Here is a 27,112-nt window from a genome sequence, read left to right as displayed (position 1 = left end):
TTACATTTGCATACACATATCAAATATAGCTACATGAATGATAAAGGAAATATCTTATAGTAATTGAGATACAAATACATTACCTGAGACGAGCTGCATGAGGACATATTTGTAATGGGCATTTCTTCTGTCTCGCTCAATAGAAATGTGTAGAGACCTTCAGCAGGTGAAGGAGAGGATTGAGCAGGAACATGGTCGTCTACTACAGCTCCAGTCCTTACTGAAGGCAGATGGCAATACGGTGTGTGTAAAACTGTTCATTTTAGTTACTTTTTTGTGGGGTTTAGGCTCAGTTTATGCATTGGTGGGAAAAAACATAACGTCATTGATTGGTGTTGTAACGTCTAAACACAACCAATCTCTTGTTAGGGTTTGACATGTAATCACAGTGTTATGACTGGAATGAAAGCAACAATGATTTGATTATTGTACAGTAATTGCTAGGACACTAGCACTTAGCTTTTTAACTTCTAACTGTGCTAGTTAATAATGATATGACGAATGATAGTGCCTTAAAAGTATTCACACAGCTTTTGTTGGGTTACAAGGTGGGATTAACATTGATTTATTGTCAACGATCAACACAAAACACACGTCAAATTGGAAGAAATTCAAACATTTATTTATATATATTACACACACACACACACACACACACACACACAGTTGAAGTCAGAAGTTTACATACACTTAGGTAGGAGTCATTAAAACTCGTTTTTCAACCACTCAACAAATTTCTTGTTAACAAATTATATAGTTTTGGCAAGTCGGTTAGGACATCTACTTTGTGCATGACACAAGTAATTTTTCCAACAATTGTTTACAGACATATTATTTCACTTATAATTCACTGTATCACAATTCCAGTGGGTCAGAAGTTTACATACACTACGTTGACTTTGCCTTTAAACAGCTTGGAAAATTCCAGAAAATTATGTCATGGCTTTGGAAGCTTCTGATAGGCTAATTGACATAATTTGAGTCAATTGGAGGTGTACCTGTGGATGTATTTCAAGGCCTACCTTCAAACTCAGTGCCTCTTTGCTTGACATCATGGGAAAATCAAAGGAAAACAGCCAAGACCTTAGGGAAAAAAAAAAAATGTGCAGACCTCCACAAGTCTGGTTCATCCTTGGGCGCAATTTCCAAATGCCTGAAGGTACCACATTCATCTGTACAAACAATAGCACGCAGTATGAACACCATGGGACCACGCAGCCGTCATACCGCTCAGGAAGGAGACGCGTTCTGTCTCCTAGAGATAAACGTACTTTGTTGCAAAAAGTGCAAATCAGTCCCAGAACAACAGAAAGGACCTTGTGAAGATGCTGGAGGAAACGGGTACAAAAGTATCTATATCCACATTAAAACGAGTCCTATATCAACATAACCTGAAAGGCTGCTCAGTAAGGAAGAAGCCACTGCTCCAAAACTGCCATCAAAAAGCCAGACTACGGTTTACAACTGCCAATGGGGACAAAGATCGTACCTTTTGGAGAAATGTCCTCTGGTCTGATGAAACAAAAATAGAACTATTTGGCCATATTGACCATCGTTATGTTTGGAGGAGAAAGGGGGGGATGCTTGCAAGCCGAAGAACACCATCCCAACCATGAAGCGCAGGGGTGGCAGCATCATGTTGTGGGGGTGCTTTGCTGCAGGAGGGACTGGTGCACTTCACAAAATAGATGGCATCATGAGGTAGGAAAATTATGTGGATATATTGAAGCAACAACTCAAGACATCAGTCAGGAAGTTGAAGCGTGGTCTCAAATGGGTCTTCCAAATGGACAATGACCCGACGCATAATTCCAAAGTTGTGGCAAAATGGCTTAAGGACAACAAAGTCAAGGAATTGGAGTGGTCATCACAAAGCCCTGACCTCAATCCTATAGAAAATTTGTGGGCAGAACTGAAAAAGCATGTGCGCGCAAGAAGGCCTAGAAACCTGACCGAAACATTTGACCAAAGTTAAACAATTTAAAGGCAATGCTACCAAATACTAATTGAGTGTATGTAAACTTCTGACCCGCTGGGAATGTGATGGAAGAAATAAAGCTGAAATAAATCCTTCTCTCTACTATTATTCTGACATTTCACATTCTTAAAATAAAGTTATGATCCTAACTGACCTAAAACAGGATTTTTTTTTTACTTGGATTAATTGTGAAAACTGAGTTTAAATGTATTAAGCTAAGGTGTATGTAAACTTCCGACTTCAATTGTGTGTGTGTGTGTGTGTGTATATCTATCCCTTTTTCTCCCCAATTTTGTGATATCCAATTGGTATTTAGTCTTGTCCCATCGCTGCCACTCCCGTACGGACTTAGGAGAGGTGAAGGTTGACAGCCATGCGTACTCCGAAACGTGACCCCCGCCAAGCCACACTGCTTCTTGACACACTGCCCGCTTAACCCGGAAGCCAGCCACACCAATGTGTCATAGGAAACACTGTACAACTGGCCGCCGAAGTCAGCGTGCATGCGCCTGGCTGCCACAAGGAGTCGCTAGAGCGCGATGGGACAAGGACAACCCAGCCGGCCAAATCCTCCCCCTAACCTGGATGATGCTGGGCCAATTGTGCGCCGCCTCATGGGTCTCCCGGCTGCAGCAGGCTGTAACACATTCCGGGATCTAACCCGAATCTGACCGCTGTACCACTCGGAAGGCCCCATTTTTTGTATTTAAAAAAAAAAAAACACTATCTTGATTAGATAAGTATTCAATACATGTTAGAATCACCTTTGATAGCGATTACAGCTATGAGTTGTTCTGGGTAAGTCTCTAAGAGCTTTCCACACCAGGATTGTGCAACATTTGCCCATTCAATCTTTTCATAGTTCTTCAAGAGCTGTCAAATTGGTTGTTGATCTTTGCTAGACAACGATTTTCAGCTCTTGCCATAGCTTTTGAAATAGATTTAAGTCAAAACTGTAACTAGGCCGCTACGGGTAAAATTCACTGTCTTTTTGGTAAGCAACTCCACTGTAGATATGGCCTTGTGTCCTGCTGAAAGGGGAATTCATCTCTGTGTCTGGTGGAAAGCAGACTGAACCAGGTTTTCCTCTAGGAGTTTGCCTGTGCATTTCTTTTTTTATCCAGAAAAACTTGTCAGTCCTTAACTAATAAAGCATACCCATAACATAATTCAGCCACCACTATGCTTGAAAATATGGAGAGGTATTCAGTCATGTATTGGATTTGCCCCAAATGTAACACTTGTATTCAGGACAAAAAGTTCATTGCATTTTTTATTTTTTTATGCAGTAAACAGAATGCATGTTTTGGAATATTTTTATTCTGTGCGAGCTTCCTTATACACTGAACAAAAATATAAACGAAACATGTAACAATTTCAAAGATTTTATTGAGTTACAGTTCATATAAGGAAATACGTCAATTGAAATTAATTTGGCCCTAATCTATGGATTTCACATGATTGGGAATACAGATATCCATCTGTTGGTCACAGGTACCAGAAAACATGTCAGTATCTGGTGTGACCACCGTATGCTTCATGCAGCGCAACACATATCCTTTGCGTAGAGTTGATCAGGTTGTTGATTGTGGCCTGTGGAATGTTGTCCAACTCCTCTTCAATGGCTGTGCGAAGTTGCTGGGTATTGGCAGGAACTGGAACACGCTGTGGTACACGTTGATCCAGAGCATCCCAAACATGCTCAATGGGTGACATGTCTGCGTATACAGGCTATGGAAGAACTGGGACATTTTCAGTTTCCAGGAATTGTGTACAGATCCTTTTGTGCAACGTACAGTTTCATCAGCTGTCTTGGTGGCTGGTCTGCAGACGATCTCGTAGGTAAAGAAGCTGGGTGTGGAGTCCCTGGGCTGGCATGGTTACCCGTGGTCTGCGGTTGTGAGTCCGCTTGGATGTACTGCCAAATTCTCTAAAACAATGTTGGAGGTGGCTTATGGTAGAGAAATTAACATTTAATTCTCTAGCTACAGCTCCGGTGGACATTACAGTAGTCAGCATGCCAATTGCACAACTTGAGACATCTGTGGCATTTTGTTGTGACAAAACTGCACATTTTTAGTGGCATTTTATTGTCCCCATCACAAGGTGCACCTGTGTAATGATCATGCTGTTCAATCAGCTTCTTCATATGCCACACCTGTCAGGTGGATGGATTATCTTGGCAAAGGAGAAATGCTCACTATCAGAGATGTAAACAAATTTGTGCGAAATAAGCTTTTTGTGTTTATTGAACATTTCTGGGATTTTATTTCAGCTCATGAAACATGGGACCAACACTTCGCATGTTTATTTTTGTTTAGTGTACAATGTTGATCTATCCTAATTTTTCTCCTATCACAACCATTAAACTCCGCCTGTATCTTTGTAGTGGCTGGGTGCATTGATCCACCATCCAAAGTGTAATTAATAACTTGCATATTCAATGTTTATTTTACATTTTTTACCTCCAATAGTGCCCTTTGCAAGGCATCAGAAAACCTCCCAGTCTTTGCGGTTGAATCTGTTTTAAATTGACTGCTTGATTCAGGGACCTTACAGATAATTGTATCTGTGGGGTACATTCACATATCATGTTTAACACTATTATTGAACACAGACTGAGGCCATGCAACTTGTTAAGCACATTTTACTCCTGACTTTATTTAGGTTTGCCATAACATTTCAGCTATTCATTTTTTATGAATTTGTAAAAAATTCTAAAAACATAATTCCACTTTGACGTTACGGGGTATTGTGTATAGGCCAGTGACAATTTCAATTATGATTTTTTTTTTTGGGGGGGGGGGGGGGAGTCAAGGGGTGTGAATACTTCCTGAATGCACTCTAGCTAATTGACTTTAATGATAACGCCAACGAACTCTGCTGTCAAACTACTTGTTATTCTTAGATTGAGGTGATACAGCTGGCGTACAATGATCTGAAGCGCAGCAGTGAGGAGGAGATCGCCAGCCTGCGCAAGATTATTGACAGCTCTATTACTTCCACACACGGCCTCGATGGTAAATCTTGATCTACATTGTATGTCTAAACAAAAATCACCCCAAAATGGTGCTGAATTATGTGGTGCCCATATTCTATACCATCTGCATTTGGAATGTCTGCAAGCCTCAATACCAAAATGAATGGGAAAGATAGAGCCCATCTCCTTAGTGTTAGCATTAGCCTGGCTATCTCTCTCTCTACCCAGATCAGAGGGAGCTGACCACTGCCTCGCCCTCCTCCCACACTGCTGAGGACGTCCAGAAGTTGAGGGCCGACGTCCAGCAACAGCGGGCCCAGCTGGAGGAATGCCACAGACTGGAGGTGGAGCACCTTAGGGCCTACTACCAGCAGCAGGCCAAAGAGACAGAGGAGCGCTACGCTACCGAACTCCTAGTGCTACAGCAGCACCTTGATGAGGTCACAGGCACTGAGGCCCAGTTCAGGTAATGTTGACGATAACTATGATTTAGAAATAGCTATACATAAATTACATGCATGAACTTCTGTGTTTATACTAGGCACTACTTCTGTCAAACTAACAGAATCAGTCATTTTCAATGGATGGTGGATGCATTTTCTATCTGAATTTTCTCTACCATTGCATCCACCTGAACAAGCACCTGGTATCTAGGTGGTATGTTAGACCCCTGCTCTGTCATTTGCTACATACTTTAGTCTGAGGAAGCCATCATTGAAGATGTTTTTGGTGAGGAGAAGCTCGTCTCTAACCAATCAGAGTATCAAAGCCAATGACACATTTTCAAACCTCCGCTTTACCCACGTGTGTTTTGGCTCTGGTCCAACCTATCGGTTTCTGGACCAATAAGATGGCCCTGAATGTGTTCACATTCGGTGAATAGTCGGGGAGGTACACAGATCCGGACTCATTCCGGAGAAGAGACTGTCTGTGGGTGTGGCCTGAGCAAGAAGTCTGGGTAGCCTCTCAATAGATCACCATCAACCCTTTCACATTGCCCATAACACAAATAATTGAGTTCAAACTAAATCCAACTTCATGGAATCCAAGTCAATATATGAATTGCTTAGTCCACGAACACCTCATGGGTATTACAGTATGTGACAAACCTCTTCAACGCCGATACCGATTGGAGGAACAAAAAAAAAGCCGATAACGATTAATCTGACATTTAATAAAAAAAGTTTTTTATAAATATATATATATATTTATTTATTTATTTGCAATAATGACAATTACAACAATACTGAATGAACACTATTTTAACTTAATACATAAATAAAATCTGTTTAGTCTCAAATAAATAATGAAACCTGTTTTAACCTCTAGGGGCTAGGGGGCAGTATTTTCACGGCCGGATGAAAAACGTACCCAATTTAAACAGGTTACTGCTCTGGCCCAGAAAATTGAATATCCATATTATTAGTAGATTGGTTTAAATAATGCAAAAACACAGTGTTGAAGAAAGTAAAAGTGCAATAATGTGCCATGTAAAAAAAAGCTAACATTTAAGTTCCTTGCACAGAACAGTAGAACATATGAAAGCTGGTGGTTCCTTTGAACATGAGTCTTCAATATTTCCAGTTAAGAAGTTTTAGGTTGTAATTATTATAGGACTTTCTCTCTATACCATTTATATTTCGTATACCTTTGACTATTGGATGTTCTTCTAGGCACTATAGTATTGCCAGCCTAATCTCGGGAGTTGATAGGCTTGAAGTCATAAACAGCGCTGTGCTTCAAGCATTGCAAAGAGCTGCTGGCAAATGCAGGAAAGTGCTGTTTGAATGAATGCTTACGAGCCTCCTGCTGCCTACCACCGCTCAGTCAGACTGCTCTATCAAATATCAAATCATAAACTTAATTATAATACACAGAAATACGAGCCTTAGGTATGGTCATATCCGGAAACGATCATTTCGAAAACAAAACGTTTATTATCGAACAGGGGTGGCAACCCTAAGTCCAAGTATTGCTGCTATTTTGCACAACCTTCAATTTTATGTCATAATTATGTAAAATTCTGGCAAATTAATTACGGCCTTTGTTAGGAAGAAATGGTCTTCACACAGTCCGCAATGAGCCAGGCGGCCCAAACTGCTGCATATACCCTGGTTCTGCTTGCACTGAACGCAAGAGAAGCGACACAATTTCCCTAATTAATATTGCCTGCTAACATGCATTTCTTTTAACTAAATATGCAGGTTTAAAAAAATTGTTACTTGTGTATTGATTTTAAGAGAAGGCATTGATGTTTATGGTTAGGTTCGTTGGTGCAACGATTGTGCTTTTTTCACAAATGCGCTTCTGTTAAATCATCACCCGTTTGACGAAATAGGCTGTGATTCGATGATAAATTAACAGGCCCCGTGTAAGCCGAATGGCATGATTGTGTATTGAAACAAACCATCAGGGGTTGCAAAGGCTGTCTTTCTTTTGCTCTGGGAGTCAGATGAATTTGGCAGTAACCTTTGGCTAGGTGCAATTTTCTCCCACAGTTAATCTACTCGGGGCATGGGGTAGGCATCAAACTTGGAAATTTAATTTACCTTCTGAAAATCATTACAAAACTGCCAAGACCCATCGGGCTTGGAGACCATCACAATTGGGCTAGACCACTCACTATGTGACTCTTCGACTACTCCATCTTCCAACATTTTCTATCTTTGCTCTAATCGCGGCTCGTCGAGCCTCGGGTACCCAATATGGCCTCCTGCTCACTTTTCTCCCTGGTAGGGAAACAATATCATGAGCTGTAACCTCAATTCGGACTGGTGTCCCTGAAAACACATCTCTGTTTTTCTGGATTAGGGTCTTTACTTCCTGTACTTGTGCTGGGGACAGAGTAGGTGAAACATACACAGCGGCTGCCTCCTGAGTGGGTGTGGGGTACGTGACAATTGGTGTTTCTCTCTCCATGCTTTTAACAGGTTTATGTGATAGATCTGTTCCGGGGGCCGACGACCTAGCTGTCAGATCCAATAATTAACTTCTCCTATTCTTTCCAGCACTTCATATGGTCCTTTCTATGTGGCTAGTAGTTTACACTCTACCGTGGGGACCAGCACTAACACCTTATATCCCGGTTGAAATTCCCTCAGGGTAGCCTGCCGGTTATAAGTGTGCCGCTGGTGCTCTTGTGCTTGTCTCAAGTGCACACACACGATGGGTGTGGCTATCCTGTCTGGCATTGCCTTGACGTGCTCTATAACACTAGTATAAGGGGTGGGTTGGTGCTCCCAGGTTTCCCAGGTGATGTCTAAGATTCCCTGGGGATGCCTCCCATATACCAGCTCAAAGGGTGAAAACCCCAGCGAGGCTTGGGGGGAACCTGTCTAATGGTTAACATCAGATACGACAACATGAAATCCCAGTTTCTCCCATCCTTATCGATTACCTTCCTGAGCATTGACTTCAGTGTGCGGTTGAATCTCAACCAGCCCGTCTGTCTGAGGATGGTAAACCGATCTGTGGGTTGGCCCCACCTTCCGAGCGGTCCCCTTGCTTCTGGGGATTGTAGTTTTTGGCGGTTGGAAATTGTGTTAACTGTAGTTCTTGTCGGGTGGCCATTTTAGTACGAGGGCAGAGCCTGTTTATTAGATCTGCCATTTATCACTCAGCCCCCCTTTGCCACAAGTACCAGTCAAAAGTTTGTACACACCTACTCATTCAAGGGTTTTTCTTTATTTTTACTATTTTGTACATTCTTCAAAGTAGTCACCCTTTGCCTTGATGACAGCTTTGCATGCTCTTGGCATTCTCTCAACCAGCTTCATGAGTAATGTTTTTCCAACAGTCTTGAAGGAGTTCCCACATATGCTGAGTGCTTGTTGGCTGCTTTTCCTTCACTCTGCGGTCCAACTCATCCCAAACCATCTCAGTTGGGTTGATGTCGGGTGATTGTGGAGGCCAGGTCATCTGATACAGCGCTCCATCACTCTCCTTCTTGGTCAGATAGCCCTTACACAGCCTGGAGGTGTGTTGGGTGATTGTCCTGTTGAAAAACAAATGATAGTCCAACTTAGCGCAAACCAGATGGGATGGCGTATCGTTGCAGAATGCTGTGGTAGCCATGCTGGTTAAGTGTGCCTTGAATTCTAAATAAATCACTGACAGTGTCACCAGCAAAGCACCCCCACACCATCACAAATCACCCAGTGTCACCAGCAAAGCACCATCACACCACCTCCATACTTCACGGTGGGTACCACAAATGTGGAGATCATCCGTTTCACCTACTCTGCGTCTCACAAAGACACGGCAGTTGGAACCAAAAATCTCTTCTTCTTATTGGTGCCCTTTAGTAGTGGTTTCTTTACAGCAATTCTACCATGAAGGCCTGATTCACGCAGTCTCCTCTGAACAGTTGATTTTGTTACTTGAACTCTGAAGCATTTATTTGGTCTGAAATGTCTGAGGCTGGTAACTCTAATGGACTTGTCCTCTGCAGCACAGGTAACTCTGGGTCTTCCTTTCCTGTGGCGGTCCTCATGAGAGCCAGTTTCATCATAGCGCTTCATGGCTTTTGTGACTGCACTTGAGGGACTTTTACATTTCTTGATATTTTCCTGATTGACTGACCTTCAGTTAATGGACTGTCGTTTCTCCTTGCTTATTTGAGCTGTTCTTGCTATTATATGGACTTAGCCATATTTGGTAAAATACCATCTTCTGTATACTAACCCTACTTTGTGTTGTGACAACTGATTTGGATCAAAGAAATTCCACAAATTACCTGTAACAAGCCACACCTGTTAATTCCAGGTGACTACCTCATGAAGCTGGTTGAGAGAATGCCAAGAGTGTGCAAAGCTGACTAGGCAAAGGGTCTCTACTTTCAAAAATCTCAAATATAAAATATATTTTGATTTGTTTGACCCTTTTTTGGTTACTACATGATTCCATATGTGTTTCATATATTTAATGTCTTCACTATTATTCTACAATGTTGAAAATAGTACAAATAAAGAAAAACCCTTAAATGAGTAGGTGTTTCCTAATTTTTGACTGGTACTGTACATTTTATTGAAGAAACACCACACCAAGTGAGTGATGTTTCATCTCCCTCATCTGTCTGTCTGTGCGTGCATAGAAAGAGTGCAGCAGCACTTATCAGATCACTGTGACCTGAAAGCACCAGGCAGTGAAATTATACAGTTGCCATTCATGCCCACTTTCATTGCCAAGGTACAGTGAGGGGAAAAAAGTATTTGAACTCCTGCTGATTTTGTACGTTTGCCCACTGACAAAGAAATGATCAGTCAGAACATTTTCCAACAAGATAGAACTACCAAAGGGGGCGGAGTTGCAATCTACTGCAGAGAGAGCCTGCAGAGTTCTGTATTACTATCCAAGTCTGTGCCCAAACAATTTGAGCTTCTACTTAAAAATCCACCTTTCCAGGAACAAGTCTCTCACCATTGCCGCTTGCTTTAGACCACATTCTGCCCCCAGCTGTGCCCTGGACACCATATGTGAATTGATTGCCCCCATCTATCTTCAGAGCTCGTGCTGCTAGGTGACCTGAACTGGGACATGCTTAACACCCCGGCCATCCTACAATCTAAGCTTGATGCCCTCAATCTCACAAATTATCAATGAACCTACCAGGTACAACCCCAAATCTGTAAACACAGGCACCCTCATAGATATCATCCTAACCAACCTGCTCTCCAAATACACCTCTGCTGTCTTCAATCAGGATCTCAGCGATCACTGCCTCATTGCTTCCGTCCGTAATGGGTCTGCAGTCAAACGACCACCCCTCATCACTGTCAAACGCTCCCTAAAGCACTTCAGCGAGCAGGCCTTTCTAATCGACCTGGCCCGGGTATCCTGGAAGGATATTTACCTCATTCCATCAGTAGAAGATGCCTGATTATTCTTTAAAAATGCTATCATCACACTCTTAAATAAGCATGCCCCATTAAAAAAATTTTAGAACCAGTTACAGATATAGCCCGTGGTTCACTCACACCTGACTGCCCTTGACCATTAGCATCAAATAGCCCCCGCGATATGCAACTTTTCAGGGAAGTCAGGAGCCAATATACACAGGCGGTTAGGAAAGCAAAGGCTAGCTTTTTCAAACAGAAATTTGCATCCTGCACTGCAAACTCCAAAAGTTCTGGGACACTGTAAAGTCCATGGAGAATAAGAGCACCTCCTCCCAGCTGCCCACTGCAATGAGCCTAGGAACCACTGTCACCTCCGATAAATCCACAGTAATTGAGAATTTCCATAAGCATCTTTCTATGGCTGGCCATGCCCTCCACCTGGCCACCCCTACCCTGGTCAACAGCCCTGCACCCCCCACAGCAACTTGCCCAAGCCTCCCCCATTTCTCTTTCACCCAAATCCAGATAGCTGATGTTTTGAAAGAGCTGCAAAATCTGGACCCCTACAAATCAGTAGGGCTAGACAATCTGAACCCTCTCTTTCTAAAATTATCAGCCGAAATTGTTGCAACCCCTATTACTAGCCTGTTCAACCTCTCGTATCGTCTGAGATCCCCATAGATTGGAAAGCTGCTGCAGTCATCCCCCTCTTTAAAGGGGGAGACACTCTAGACCCAAGCTGCTACAGGCCTATGCCTATCCTACCCTGCCTTTCTAAGGTCTTCGAAAGCCAAGTTAACAAACAGATCACCGACCATTTTGAATCCCACCGCACCTTCTCCGCTTTGCAATCTGGTTTCCGAGCTGGTGATTGGTGCACCTCAGCCACGCTCAAGGTCCTAAACGATATCATAACTGCCATCGATAAGAGACAATACTGTGCAGCTGTATTCATCGACCTGGCCAAGGCTTTCGACTCTGTCAATCACCACATTCTTATCGGCAGGCTCAACAGCCTTGGTTTCTCAAATGACTGCCTCGCCTGATTCAACAACTACTCCTCAGAGTTCAGTGTGTCAAATCGGAGGGCCTGTTGTCTGGAACTCTGGTAGTCTCTATGGGGGTGCCACAGGGTTCAATTCTCGGGCCGACTCTTTTCTCTGTATACATCAATGATGTCGCTGCTGGTGATTCTCTGATCCACCTTTACACAGACGACTCCATTCTGTATACTTCTGGCCCTTCTTTGGATGCTGTGTTAACTAACCCCCAAACGAGCAACAATGCCATACAACTCTCCTTCCGTGGCCTCCAACTGCTCTTAAATGCAAGTGAAACTAAATGCATGCTCTTCAACCGATCGCTGCCCGCACCTGCCCGTCTGTCCAGCATCACTTTTCTGGACGGTTCTGACTTAGAATATGTTGACAACTACAAATGCCTAGGTGTCTGGTTAGACTGTAAGCTCTCCTTCCAGACTCACATTAAGCATCTCCAATCCAAAATGAAATATAGAATCAGCTTCCTATTTCGCAACAAAGCATCCTTCACTCATGCTTCCAAACATACCCTTGTAAAACTGACTATCCTACTGATCCTTGACTTCGGAGATGTCATTTACAAAATAGCCTCCAACACTTTACTCAGCATATTGGATGTAGTCTATCACAGTGCCATCTGTTTTGTCACCAAAGCCCCATACTCTACCCACCACTGTGACCTGTATGCTCTCAATGGATGGCCCTCGCTTCATAATCGTTGTCAAACCCACTGGCTCCAGGTCATCTATAAGTCTTTGCTAGGGAAAGCCCCGGCTTATCTCAGCTCACTGGTCACCATTTCAGCACCCACCCGTAGCACGCGCTCCAGCAGGTATATTTCACTGGTCACCCCCAAAGCCAATTCCACCTTTGGTCGCCTTTCCTATCAGTTCTCTGCTGCCAATGACTGGAATGAATTGCAACAATCACTGAAGCTGGAGACCCATATCTCCCTCACTAACTTTAAGCACCAGCTGTCAGAGCAGCTCACAGATCACTGCACCTGTACATAGCCCATCTGTAAATAGCCCATCCAACTACCTCATCCCCATACTGTTATTTCTTTGCACCCCAGTATCTCTACTTGCACATTCATCTTCTGCACATCTATCACTCCAGTGTTTAATTGCTATATTGTAATTATTTCACCACTATGGCCTATTTATTGCCTTACCTTCGTTATCCTACCTCATTTGCACACACTGTATATATACTTTTTTCTCTATTGTATTATTGACTGTATGTTTGTATGTTCCATGTGTAACTCTGTCGCACTGCTTTGCTTTATCTTGGCCAGGTCGCAGTTGTAAATGAGAACTTGTTCTCGACTTGGTTAAGGTGATGATTTCATAAGGAGGACTGCAATCACTTTTGCGAGGCTCACTGCATGGCCTAAACGAGGAGAGAAGAGAAGATCACTCCGTAAAAACTGTCAAAACCATTTCATTTTGATACGGAGTGTGAAATCCAGAGTTGTGCTATGTATTCATTGGCTGTCATAGTTCATTTGTAAAATATAAATATTGATACGTTACTAGCTCAAACAGTTAATCTACAAAAATGACAAGTTGAAATCTCTTGGATGTAAGGTCCCCATTTTAGTGGAACTGCGTGGATCTGGTACTGGTTCTGTCATTTTTGCTTCTAAATCAATCTGGTTCCCACGGACACAGAGTATATTTTCTGAGGCTGTGTGACATATGATGTGAAATCTGAAACCACTACTATTTCATTTGCTCTTCCGACTGTCCAACTCCTGGATGAACCCTACGTCACAGCCACTAACAAAGCATATGCCTGCAATTGTTACATTGTATGCAGCAGGAGAGCGTGGTTTCATCAGGGTAGTACATTCAGAGATCGATTTATTGACATTAATCTAAAATAATTCATAGAATTTAAACAAACCTTTGTTTGTAATGAACGGACAACTTTAATTATGAGAAGAAAGGAGAGTTCCTAACAAGCTAGAGCTCTGTGAGACGTTCACAGCGATGGGGGCAGACGTTTTGATCAAGAGACCTTTAGAAAATATACACATTTTCTCTATCACTAAACATACATATATGTATTTTACAGTTATAAAGATGAAATCTTAGTCATTTTATAATTTGATTATGCTATATTTAGAAAGCATGCAAGTCATTTCAAGCCTTATTCATACATTTCAGTTGAATTGGAAATACATCATAAAATATTTCGTATTTGTACTGTGTACTTGAGCTTGTGTCCTCAAAAGTGACTACACCTCAGCAATTTATAACTATTTTTGCTAGAAAGGTGAGATTTGAACATTTCTTTGAGTATGCAGTATGATAAATAAATACTTTTGGTGACTACGTAGATTACAATTTCTATTACATTTATTTAATCAGTGGGTGATGGGGATGTCAGAACCGAAGTGGGGAGACAAAAACATTCCCCCCCAGTACATACACCATAGACATACATAATATACACACCACAGACGCACGCACGCTCAGCCGGATCCAGCTCATGAGTTCTATCAGCAGCAGATTATATTTTAGAATGGAAATGAATGTGTTTATGCAAAAAATGTTAGTGCATTGAATCGTATTGCATCGAACTGAATCGCATCGATTCGTTCTCTAGTCAAACCAACTTGCAACGAATCGTATCTGAGCCTGTGTATCTAGATACGTATTGTATTGTCTTCAAAGGGAAATGTATCAATATTTCTCTTTTACAACTTAGCTATGACTTGAATATATAGCACAACTTTGGATTTCACCCAATCTCAAAATCAAATGATTTTGACCTTTTTATGGAGTGATCTTCTCTACTATATAATTCCCTACTATATTCCCTATATAATGTTGGCTAAATTGAAAATTAAGATACATTTACTTATCCTGTCGCAATTTAATCGCATTGAATCAATTTTATTAACCCCTAGAAGGTATGATAAAACCAATAGTTACGCTACCAGACAGTGGCCAATTTAATTTCTTAGAGTTGACCTTTTATCCTTATGTAAAACACTGGAGCAGTCTAGTGAAGCAATGATACCTTATCTGCCAGCAGCACAGTCCAGCTTATGAAATATTTATGGTGGTGGTTAAAAGCATTAGACTGGAGTCATGTTAGTCACTAACCCACTAACCCCAAAAAGTAGGGTTTCTCCTGCCCAACAGATCTAGGCAAGGAGCATAAACATCCGTCTCCCCATTTGGCCCTCAAGGTGTTTTCATATCAATAGAAAATTGAAGGGATAATTCTCCCAAATTTGAAAATGACATTTGTTATTTACCCTGTAAGTAGTCTGGACAAATAGACTGCTCTCAGTCTCCACGCTTTGGGCATGCAAGTTGACGCATGCTAATTTGGGATATTTCGACTTCCACTGGTTTTTAGTTGAGTACAGTATTGCTTACCATCTACTCTAGAGTCCTTTCTTACTATGATCACTCTTAGGGGTGTTGGCAGAAAGCAGATGTTTCTGGTTTTTGGGGATGCAGTATTTTTAATCTAACTTCCGTTTCTCCTGAAAAACGGAAGTGGGGACTCCACTCCCAGTGTCTTTCTACGCCTGCTGTTAGGTTGCACTATGATAAACCATATTCTAATACAGGGATGGGCAACTTTGATGGGGGTAGGGCCCACCAAAAATCTGAACTCATGAGTTGGAGCAGTTGCTTTCTGGTCTGCGTACCAACATGCACAACCAAATTTCGAAATTGCACCTTGTGTATTCTACTATTCTAATTTGCAACAGTAAGTTGAGACCCCAACTGATTTGCTACACTAAAAAATTATTGATCCAAGGGCCTTCAAAGGGGGGGGGATGTCGCCCGTGGGCTGCCAGTTGCCCAACCCGTTTCTAATCTAATGGGTATAATTAAATGATACTACTGCCCCCTGCTGTTAACTTCTATGGGCTAGTTAACCCCTGGTACACCCTATGAACAGCAGGTGAAATATCAAGGGCGCCAAATTTGAAAACAATTAAATGTCATAATTCAAATTTCTCAAACATACAACTATCTTACACCCTTTGAAAGATAAACATCTCCTTAATCTAACCACGTTGTCCGATTTCAACAAGGCTTTACGGCGAAAGCATAAAGTTAGATTATGTTAGGACAGTACATTGAAAATAGCTGTGTAATGTTTTGTCAATGCAAAGACAGGCGTTACCAAAAGCAGAAAACCAGCTAAAATTATGCACTAACCTTTGACAATCTTCATCAGATGACACTCCTAGGACATTATGTTAGACAATACATGCATTTTTTGTTCTATCAAGTTAATATTTATATCCAAAAACAGCATTTTACAATGGCGTTGATGTTGAGAAAATATTTTCCCTTCAATACCGCCAGTCAATCAGCACAACAAATTAAATAATTACTCTTCAAAACCATTGGTTTAATATTATATTGTCATTCAAAGAATTATAGATTAACATCTCGTGAACGCAACTGCATTGCCAGATTTAAAAATAACTTTACTGGGAAATCACACTTTGCAATAATCTCAGTACTGCGCTCAGAAAAATAGGCTTGGCGATACAGACTAGGCGCCATGTTGGAGAGATCTAAAATCAAAAATACTATGTAAATATTCCCTTACCTTTGATTATCTTCATCAGAAGGCACTTCCAGGAATCCCAGGTCCATAACAAATGTAGTTTTGTTCGAAAAAGCTCATAATTTATGTCCAAAAAGCTCCGTGTTGTTAGCGCGTCCTGTAGGCTACTCAAAAACATGAACGACGCCCGCCGGACTTGTCTTCACCAAAGAGGGGGGGAAAAAATATTTACGTTCGTTTAAACATGTCAAACGTTGTATAGCATAAATCATTAGGGCCTTTTTCAATCAGAACTTCAATAATATTCAAAGCGGACGAATGCATTCTCTTTTAAAATGTATTGGAACGAGAGTACCCAAACATGCACTTGCGCACCAGAGTAGTATAGGCCATCCGCTTATGACCAACATTCTAAGCCTCTCGTTCGGTCAGTTTTCACAGTAGAAGACTCAAACCACTTTGTAAAGACTGGTGACATCTAGTGGATGGCGTAGGAAGTGCTCAATGATTAATAAGTCCCTGTGTGTTTCAATGGCATAGGCTTAACCTCTGGACCGGCTCCGTCCCGTATCGCCATTTGCATAACAAAATGTAATATTTTATTTTTTTTCAAATATATGACTATTTTATATCGTTTTATAGATACACCTCTCCTGAATCGAACCACGTTGTCCGATTTCAAAAAGGCTTTACAGCAAAAGCAAAACATTAGATTATGTTAGAGTATATCGTAAAAGTAGCCACACAGCCATTTTCCGACCAACCACATGCATCACAAATAACCAAAAAACAGCTAAATCCAGCACTAACCTTTGACAATCTTCATCAGATGACACTCCTAGGACATCATGTTACACAATACATGCATTCTTTTGTTCGATAAAGTTCATATTTATATATAAAAACAGCATTTTACATCGGCGCGTGACGTTGACTAACTATTTTCCCTCAAATGCGTCAGGTGAAACTGCGCTACAATTTACTAAATTACTATTCTAAAACATTTTTAAAATGTAATATTGTCATTCTAAGATTTATAGATTAGCATCTCTTGAAAACACCTGCAATGCCAGATTAAAAAATAACTTTACTGGGTAATCACACTTTGCGATAAAAGGGGATGCGATACTCAGAAAAATAGGCTAGCAATACAGGTCAGCGCCATCTTGGAACAATCGCATATCAAATCTAGTCTTGTATACTATTGTCAATAATCCCTTACCTTTGATTATCTTCATCAGAAGGCACTTCCAGGAATCCCAGGTCCACAACAAATGTATTTTCGTTCGAAAAAGTTAATCCTTTATGTCCCAATAGCTTGTTGTTGTTAGCGCGTTCTGAAGGCTGCTCCAAAAGTTCCGTCGGCCGCGGGACTTCTCTCTCAACAAAATGCATTTTTTTAAAATTTAAGTTCGTTCAAACATGTCAAACGTTGTATAACATAAATCTTTAGGGCCTTTTTCAACCAGAGCTCCAATAACATTCAAGGGGGACGATTGCATTGTCTTTCAAAACGTTTCGAAAGGGGAGGGTAGCCAGGGGCTCCGGCGTCATAATGGTGATGGCCCTCCTCATGTGACCACGTTCCACAGACTCTCATTCTGTCAGTTTTCACAGTAGAAGGCTCAAACCACTTTGTAAAGACTGGGGACATCTAGTGGAAGCAATAGGAAGTGCTCAATGAACCATAGCTCACGGTGTGATTTATAGGCAAAGTGATGAAGTTGAGTCCGCAATTCAGAATTCCACATCCTGTTACGATCTGTCTCGGGGTTTTGACTGCCATATGAGTTCTGTTATACTCACAGACACCATTCAAACAGTTTTAGAAACTTTAGGGTGTTTTCTATCCACAAGTATTAATTATATGCATATCCTAGCTTCTGAGTTTGAGTAGGAGGCCGTTTAAAATGGGCACAATTTTTTTTTCTAAAATCGCTGTAGCGCCCCCTATCATAGGCGACCGTCAAGAGGTTAAAAGTAATTCAACACATCAGATATCCACTTCCTGTTAGAATTTGTCTCAGGGTTTTGACTGACAGAATGAGTTCTGTTATACTTACAGACACCATTCAAACAGTTTTTGAAAATTCAGAGTGTTTTCTATCCAAATCTGTTAATAATATGCATATCCTAGCTTCTGAGTTGGTGTAGGAGGCAGTTAAAAATGGGCACATATTTTTTTCAAAATTCTCAATACTGCCCCCTAGCCCCAAGAGTTAAGTTATATTAATACTTGGATCCTTTTGGCATCGAAGGCTTATTTAGGGCAGGGTAAGGTTACCGAACATTCAGATAAGCATTTCTTTTTTACATGATACATTTCTATCTGAGTAACCCTCATATTACTACTAATCATGTGTCAGTTTTATACATTACATTCCTATCTGCAAAGTTTAAAACATTGCAGCCCACTGAACATGCCCCATTATGACGTTGATTGATAGAATGGTGCCAGTTAGCTAATCCCAAAGGAGAATTTGGGTGGAGCAGTTCCCTGTACAATTCACACACTGGGTGGTTGGAAATGAACTGCACTTAGATCAGACCATGAATTCCATCCTTAAAAAAAGTCAGATGTTGAAAGATAATACTAGTAGATTCTCTAGTAGGCTATTCACTATAGCGGATGTTTGTTTACCCTTTACCTTCCACTGTCTTTGGTCTTTATATTGAATTCTGCTGTAGCAAACTTTCTTTGACCACATTGTGAAGTTCTTATCGGTACCTATCGGTACTGCATTTCATAAGTGAAGGTGTCTTTTTTTTTTTTTTGCATTTAAGACTACTAATTTCTTACATTTTGAACTGACTTGTCTTTCAGCCTGTCCAGTGCTGCCCAGCTTGGCTTGCGGACAGAGGATGAGGATGCAGAGGACCTAAAGGTTTGCTCACTCCATCTCACTATCCAAATCTTCCCCATTACACACCACCACCTCTCGATCTGAGCCCAAATGCTGATTTGAATTAAGACACTCCATTAGCCGTCACTGCGAGCAAAGGATGAGGAGGAGAGATGGATGGAGGGGGATGGGGAGAATGCAGCCTTTGGCTAAAACCTGCCCCAGATCCCTGCGTGAGAGGCCACATTCAAATGTATTTTTTTATCTGGGGGGACGTTTCAGAGTCGAGGTGCCAGTTATGTAAATGGTTAGCGTAGCGTGGATGCTAGCGCTAGCAATATAGTACTACGGTACTCCAGTCTACGGCTGCATGATTCTATCCGCGTGAGTGACCCGGTTCATTTCAGTCAAGCCTCCCGCTCACTATCACTGCACCTCCCGCTCGTTCTCTCGCTCTCCCTCTACCTCCCTTGCTCTCCAGTCTAGCATCGTGAGACGCTCTCTTGCACATCCGAGAAGAAAGCAGCTCAGAGATTGAGGGAGAAAGAAAATACAGAAAGAAAGGGTGAGAGATGTCCGGTGAGGGACGGAAAGATGGGGAACACAAATAGGTGGAAGGAAAGGACGAGAGAAAAAGAGGGGGAGGGAGATTGAGAGCAACGAGAGCAACCAACACCAGGCGCCATTATACCACAATAACGAGTCACTGAGTGAAAGAGAGAAAAAAGACTTACTATTGTAGCTGGACATACTGGTGCTCTATCCGAACTGAAACTTGGCTCTATAGGATGTCTGACATCTATTTATCAGTGTGTGTCAATCAGCCTTGGAGGCATAGGAAGTAGAATTGGTGCATTCATTTATCTCTAGCGGGTGGCTGAGGCGTAAGGGTAAAGTGAGGGGGCACACTCTGAAAAGCCTCTGGATCTTTCCCTCTATTTCCCTCCTATTTTTCTTTCCATACACGTTTCTCTCCGGCGCATTGATTTTGGTCTGTGTCCATCCTTTCCCTGTCCTTTCCCCTGTCCATTCCTCCCCCTCATCTCTAGCTGGTGGAGGAGGAGGCGTTGTTGGTGGACCTGGGTGCGGAGCTACGCGGGCCGGCAAAGTCAATGAGCCTGACGGCACAGCTGCAGGCGCTGAGGAGAGCGCTCTACCACAAGTACCTCCAGGAGGTGGCCGCGCTGAAGGAGCAACACTGTGCCGAGCTCACCAGACTCAGAGAAGAGAGGGAGCAGGAAAAGAGAGAGAGGGAGGAGGTGTGGTCACAGGTGAAGCAGGATCCAGAGGGCATCAACGGGGGCGTCCGCTCTATCGAGGGGCCCAGCGCGGAAGAGAGGAGACACCAGGAGAGGGTGGAGGAGGAGATAGCTAAGGTAAGAAGTTGATTGCCAAACAGGCAATATTGAACGGGAACAATTATTAAACCCCCCAAAAAATAGTTATTGAAGGCTACAGACAAACTTAAATGTTGCTTTCATGTACTAACAACAGCTCAGTCGTACAGTGTCTGGCTAAATATGTGTAGGTATGCAATTCAGATGTTCTACATAGTTTAAGGCAATTTCATAATGACAAATATTTTCGTTTTCTGAACAAGGTCCTACTGTACTTTGAAGAGTATAACCCAATACATTTTTTTTTTTGTAGAATGACTTAAACGACTAACAAGCATGAAAACAAATCTTGGAGAATTTTGAAGAGTGCAGACATTTGGCTGTTATTTTAATGAGCACCCTTTGTATGTTTAAAGCACTAACTGTATCCTAGGGCACAGTGAATCCTGTGAACATCTAAAAATAACACACACACAATAGTCATAAGCACTTTTGTACCAAGCATACTGTTTAAGCTGAACCAAAAGTTTTTTGTTAGGAATATGCTCTTTTAGCATTTATTTGTGGGTAGCAGTGCTTTAAGTACTATCTAGATTGAATTGCCTTTCAGATTTAGTTGAAAATCTACTTTTTATTGAACCTTTTTCTTTCACTTAACAAAATATAATTTAAACCATTCCACTATGATGCCTCATACGCATCTCTCCTAGGTCATAGTTCAGATGTCGGTGGAGTTTGCCCAGCAGAGCGAATTGGCCCGAATCTCCAAGAGCGCCCGCGAGACAACCTCGGCCATGCAGACCCAATCTGAGGAGGAAGAGGAGCAGCAGACCCCCAGGAGCTCACTCGCCAAGGGGATCTCTCCGGAGGCGGTGCAGAGGAAGTTCGTGGAGGACAAAGAGAGGCTGGAGAGAGAGCTGGAAGAGAGGACTGCGGAGCTCCGTAGGGTTGAAGCGCAGCTTTGGCACGGAGGTCCTGGATCTGAGCAGGTTAGCAATGGGGCTTTCCAGATAGCGCTTTCATGAGTGAGTTTGATTTCAACAGCAGCATGTCTCAGATGGAGGCAGTTGATACCAGACTTTGCTTAGTATTTGGGGTTATGACATCTAGGTTGGCATTAGGTGTAATGTTGCACAGGCTCAGTACTTCAAGTCAAACTTTATTTGTCACATGCGCCGAATACAACAGGTAGACCTAATAGTGAAATGCTTACTTACAAGCCCTTAACCAACAATGCAGTTCAAGAAAGAGTTAAGAAAATATTTAACAAATAAACTAAAGTCAAAAATAATAAAAAGTAGCACAGTAAAATAACAAGGCTATATACAGGTGGTACCAGTACCAAGACAATGTGCGGGGGTACAGGTTAGTCAAGGTACATGTTGATAGGGGTAAAGTGACTATGCATAGATAATAAACAGTGAGTAGCAGCAGTGCATGACCAGAACATGTGTCCCACAGTCGCTGAACTCTGGTGGCATCTCAAACACTTGGGGTCAACATTTGGGTATATTTTTGCCAATCTGTCATTTGAGTAATGGAGATGGTGCAAAACCTTAATTTTGCATAAGACATGGGCTTACTCAATTTATGTGTGGATACGCTTTGTTGTCATATATCATTGGGTAGCTCGCCACCCCGGTCTTGCTCCCATGCAGATTTTGTATTTGCAAAGGAATGCGGATTAATGTTCTGTATTATGTCGTATAATCTGGAGATTGTGCCCTTCAGATAAGGGTTAAGATCTAAGCACCACTCGACTGGGCACTTAGTACGCTCGAGTGGAAATGAAGGTAATTTTTTGGGGGCAAAGCTGCGAGTTTGCAGGTATCTAAAAAAGTGGGGATTGGGAATGTTATGGTCAACCCTCAGAGTATTGAATGAGATGAATGTGTTATCAACAAATAGGTCACAAAAAAACACCAGACCGTACCTATGCCAGAACTGGAATGACGTGTCAATCTGTTGGGAAGAGATGATTAGATGTTAATGGAGAGACGCCGCTTGCTTGTTTAAGGCTAAAGTGACTTTGGAATTGGGACCAGAGTTTAAGGGAGTTCTTAACAATGGGGTTCAAAACATTGGTGCCAAGGTTCATGGGCATTGGGGAGTACAGGAGCGAGACCGGAGACTGTTTCTCCATGATAGCCCAAGTTGGGCCATCCTTGTTTTCAAATGTAGAAACCCAATAAACACATTTAGATATATTTGCTGACCAGTAGTAGTGTAAAAACATTGGTATCCTATTAAGGCATGGAATGAGAGTGGCTAGCCTTATGTAGTGACTTGGCTAATTATTACCGCGCCACCTAGCACTGTGGCTTTACAGCTGCAGCTAGTTGGTAAAAGCTAATTGTGCCATGTACTGTATTGTCCTTGTGAGAACATGTCACCCTATACATACCGTCTTTGGTCATAACGTTAAGTTACTGGATGAATAATTGTCATTTTTTGGGCAGCAGGGTGGAGGCACGTTGGTAATCAAGATAGGAATTCACTAGTTGGTCCTTGTACTTGGTCGTGTTAGCACGGCTAGTGCAGGTTCACAGTATGAGCCTACAATGGCTAGTTAGTATTATGTCCCCTGTCCTCCTGTGGATGTAGGTGTGAGACAATGTATTGTTTGGCCTTGGTTGGGTTTAAGAATGTCTTCTGCTCGCGGGAGGGAGTAGTGATCTTCAGTACTGCTGGTAAAGAATGCCGAACTTGGTATCCAGACAGCGGTGTAGGAGCCCCCTCACCTCGTTGAAGGCTGACCTCTTCTTCATGACTGTCGCCGTGTAGTCCGGGTAAATGCTAATATTCTGGCCGTCGTGGGTGATGGGAGCTGCTCGCGCTGCCTTACGGAAGAAGACATCCTCCTTCTCCTGAAGGTAGTAGAATTTAACTGCTATGGGTCTGGGTGGCTCCCCATTCTTCGGTGCGGACTGTATGCTTCTGTGCGCACGGTATAGGGTGGGGGAGTAATCAAGGCCTATATTTTCCTGTAGCAGTTTAGCTATGGACAGGGTAGGCTGCATTCCGCCTACGGTCTGGAGTCCCTCTCTCAAACTGAAAATGTGACCGTTCCCCCGATGCTGTCTGTACTCGAGGTCCTCAACCTTGGAAGGGAGTTTGACGACATCTGTTGATAGCCGGTTGACTTGCTCTTCCAGTGTCACCACTTTGCCAGAGTAAACATTTGAACCATCTTCCAGGCTATTCAGACGGGTGTCATGTCTCGCCAAGTCTTCGTTAACGGAGTCAATCTTTATGTTGACCTCGGTGGCAATAATAGGTATTTGTGCGGATGGGTCTAAGGATAATAACCTTAGCCAGCACAGTCTGTTCAGATGTAATGATAGCCGCCATCACCATTGGCTAGGTCGGCGATATCAGAGTCCGTGTCAGGTGAGCCCGAGGCTTCAGCAGAGGCCTGCTCCTTTGTGGCCCGCAGCCGTTGTTGTCTCAAGTTTTTACGATTAAAAGGCAAAACATTTCAGGAAAAAAAGGCAGATTAGTAAATTGGGTTCGATTCCAAATTAAATGTTACTGGGTTTCCCTTTATAGTTCGTAATAGTTTTCAAGCCCTGCCACATCCGACGAGTGTCAGAGCCGGCGTAGTAGGATTCAATCTTAATCCTGTATTCACGCTTTGCCTGTTTGATGGTTCATCTGAAGGCGGAGCGGGATTTTTTATAAGCGACTGGATTAGTGTCCCGCTCCTTGAAAGTGGCAGCTCTAGCCTTTTAGCTCGATGCGGATGTCGCCTGTAATCCATGGCTTCTGGTTGGGATATGTACGTACGGTCACTGTGGGGACGTCGTCGTTGATGCACTTATTGATGAAGCCGATGACTAAGGTGGTATATTCCTCAATGCCAATGGATGAATCCCGGAACGTATTCCAGTCTGTGCTAGCAAAACAGTCCTGTAACGTAGCATCCGCGTCATCTGACCACTTCCGTATTGAGGGAGTCACTGGTACTTTGAATAGGTCTTAAGCTCTACAAAACATGCAATCTAAAAGACCAAATGCAACCACCCTCAGTAGAAGCTGAATGTAGTTCTGTGTTAAATGAGTTTGACAATGATTTTTATCCACCTGCCAAGTATTGTCTCTTCTAACCCATTGCTCTCCATATTGAGAAGCACTTCGTGGGTTAAACCACTTGATCGCCTTATGAGGGATATTATTATACCTCAAATGGTGTGGTTTGCTTTGTACAAACCCTCCAGGGGCCTTTTGAAGGATCACTGTCCTAACACTAGTTGTTCCCCTTCTCCTTCCAGCCCTTTCTATCAATGTTTTTTTTTGCCTAAGCCATAGCCTTTTACATCATGTCCAAAGTGTTTCTAGTCAGAGGATGTGCTGTCTAACCAAAGCTGCTTCGCTCGGCCGCCATATTGGCTACACCCACAGGGCGTTTAGTTTCAGTAGGAAGACCATAGCCTGTTTGCTAGCAATGGCACCTAAAGTAAGTGATAGACATAAACTAACGCCACGCCAAAAAAGTATATGCCATAGTAACTTCAATGTAAGCCTCAATGTAACAGTGCTTGCCTACTTTCCCTGATAACATATTTCCATGTCCTCATAAGTGAGGGAAGTGTGGGAGGGAATTGAAGCACCATCGTGGTATGATGCGAGTACCTGAGTACTTGAGCTGTCATTCAAGGCCTGAGTTTTACATCCTTGAGATATTGATGCTGAACTAAATATTCATGTATTTTGAAAGGTGATTGTGGGAAGTCCTGACCACACTCATGGTGTGCAACACACACACACACACACACACACACACACACACACACACACACAGACCCCCTTGCTCCGGCAGGCTTTTCTCAAAACATTTATTGCATGATTAGTCATTACCTGCATGATGACATTGGATGCCGGGTTCGATGTTCGTGATGTGACGAGAGTCCTCCTCACACGCACTCAAGACAAATCCTGTAATGTTGAGGACAACTTGGTAAAGAAGTTATTTAACTGCAATTTACCTGATTATGTTTTTTGGGTAATTCATAGCTGGAGTTTGATTGCATTCAGGCAACTTTCTCCCTTTGTTTGAGAGTGTGTGTGAGCATTTTCAGTGCATGGAAGAGTTTGCATGTATGAATAAGTTCACCACTTACTTGACAAACTGATACTAGGGGTGAGCTAAGCTACCAGCTAATGTTTACACCACTACATTACAAATGTTCTAACGTTTTGATTCAAAGAAAATAGAAAGTGTTAAACACCGATTCTAAGTTGTTGTGAATGTTATCATTTTGATCATTGAATAAATTAAAGCTACTTGCTTATTGATTGCAGATGGGATATTCCTCTGATGGAGAGAACGAAAGAAAACAAAGTGGAGAGAAGGAAAGGGCAAAATCGCAAATGAAAAGCAGAGGCTCACAGAAAGAAAAGGTTATTTTTATCTTACAGTTCAGTTGCACCTCTACTACTTTCCACCTCAGCCTATAAAGAACATCAGTTGTTCAGAATCTATAATAATGGAGTTTTTCAGTGATGATGAATGGACACTTGCCCCACAAGGGTGTGAATGGAAATCAAATAAAATGTATTTTATATAGCCCTTCTTACATCAGCTGATATATCAAAGTGCTGTACAGAAACCCAGCCTAAACCCCAAACAGCAAGCAATGCAGGTGTAGAAGCACGGCGGCTAGGAAAAACTAGAGAGGAACCAGGCTATGAGGGGTGGCCAGTCCTCATCTGGCTGTGCTGGGTGGAGATTATAACAGAACATGGCCAAGATGTTCAAATGTTCATAAATGACCAGCATGGTCAAATAATAGTAATCACATTGAACAGGTCAGGGTTCCATAGCCGCAGGCAGAACAGTTGAAACTGGAGCAGCAGCACGGCCAGGTGGACTGGGGACAACAAGGAGTCATCAGGATCATGCCAGGTAGTCCTGAGGCATGGTCCAAGGGCTCAGGTCCTCCGAGAGAGAAAGAGAGAATTAGAGAGGGCATACTTAAATTCACACAGGACACCGGATAAGACAGGAGAAATACTCCAGATATAACAGACTGACCCTAGCCCCTCGACACATTAACTACTGCAGCATAAATGCTGTGGTCTGAGACAGGAGGGGTCAGGAGACACTGTGGCCCCATCCGATGATACCCCCGGACAGGGCCAAACAGGCAGGATATAACCCCACCCACTTTGCCAAAGCACAGCCCACGCACCCCTAGAGGGATATCTTCAATCACCAACTTACCATCCTGAGACAAGGCTGAGTATAGCCCACAAAGATCTCCCCCAGGGCACAACCCTGGGGTGCCCACCCAGACAGGAGGACCACGTCAGTGACTCAACCCACTCAAGTGACGCACCGCATGGAAGAGCACCAGTAAGCCAGTGACTCAGCCCCTGTAATAGGGTTAGAGGCAGAGAATCCCAGTGGAGAGAGTGGAACCGGCCAGGCAGAGACAGCAAGGGTGGTTCGTTGCTCCAGTGCCTTTCCGTTCACCTTCACACTCCTGGGCCAGACTACACTCAGTCATAGGACCTACTGAAGAGATGAGTCTTCAATAAAGACTT

General features: G+C 42.6%; 1 protein-coding gene across 7 annotated transcripts in view; it reads left to right on the top strand.

The window, feature by feature from the left end:
* The window catches only part of LOC115175798 (A-kinase anchor protein 9), a 135,446-nt gene that overhangs the window by 47,683 nt on the left and 60,651 nt on the right, over nt 1-27,112 (top strand). For all 7 annotated transcript variants that reach the window (XM_029735330.1, XM_029735326.1, XM_029735329.1 and 4 more), the window contains 6 exons: nt 144-241; nt 4,887-4,998; nt 5,187-5,424; nt 19,211-19,271; nt 20,279-20,605; nt 21,277-21,555. In XM_029735330.1, the coding sequence (XP_029591190.1) occupies nt 144-241; nt 4,887-4,998; nt 5,187-5,424; nt 19,211-19,271; nt 20,279-20,605; nt 21,277-21,555 (1,115 nt within the window). The remainder of the gene's footprint in view (nt 1-143; nt 242-4,886; nt 4,999-5,186; nt 5,425-19,210; nt 19,272-20,278; nt 20,606-21,276; nt 21,556-27,112) is intronic.

This window comes from Salmo trutta, chromosome 36 (assembly GCF_901001165.1).
Source record: "Salmo trutta chromosome 36, fSalTru1.1, whole genome shotgun sequence".
Classification (NCBI taxonomy): domain Eukaryota; kingdom Metazoa; phylum Chordata; class Actinopteri; order Salmoniformes; family Salmonidae; genus Salmo; species Salmo trutta.
This window is presented reverse-complemented; position numbering and strand designations above follow the sequence as displayed.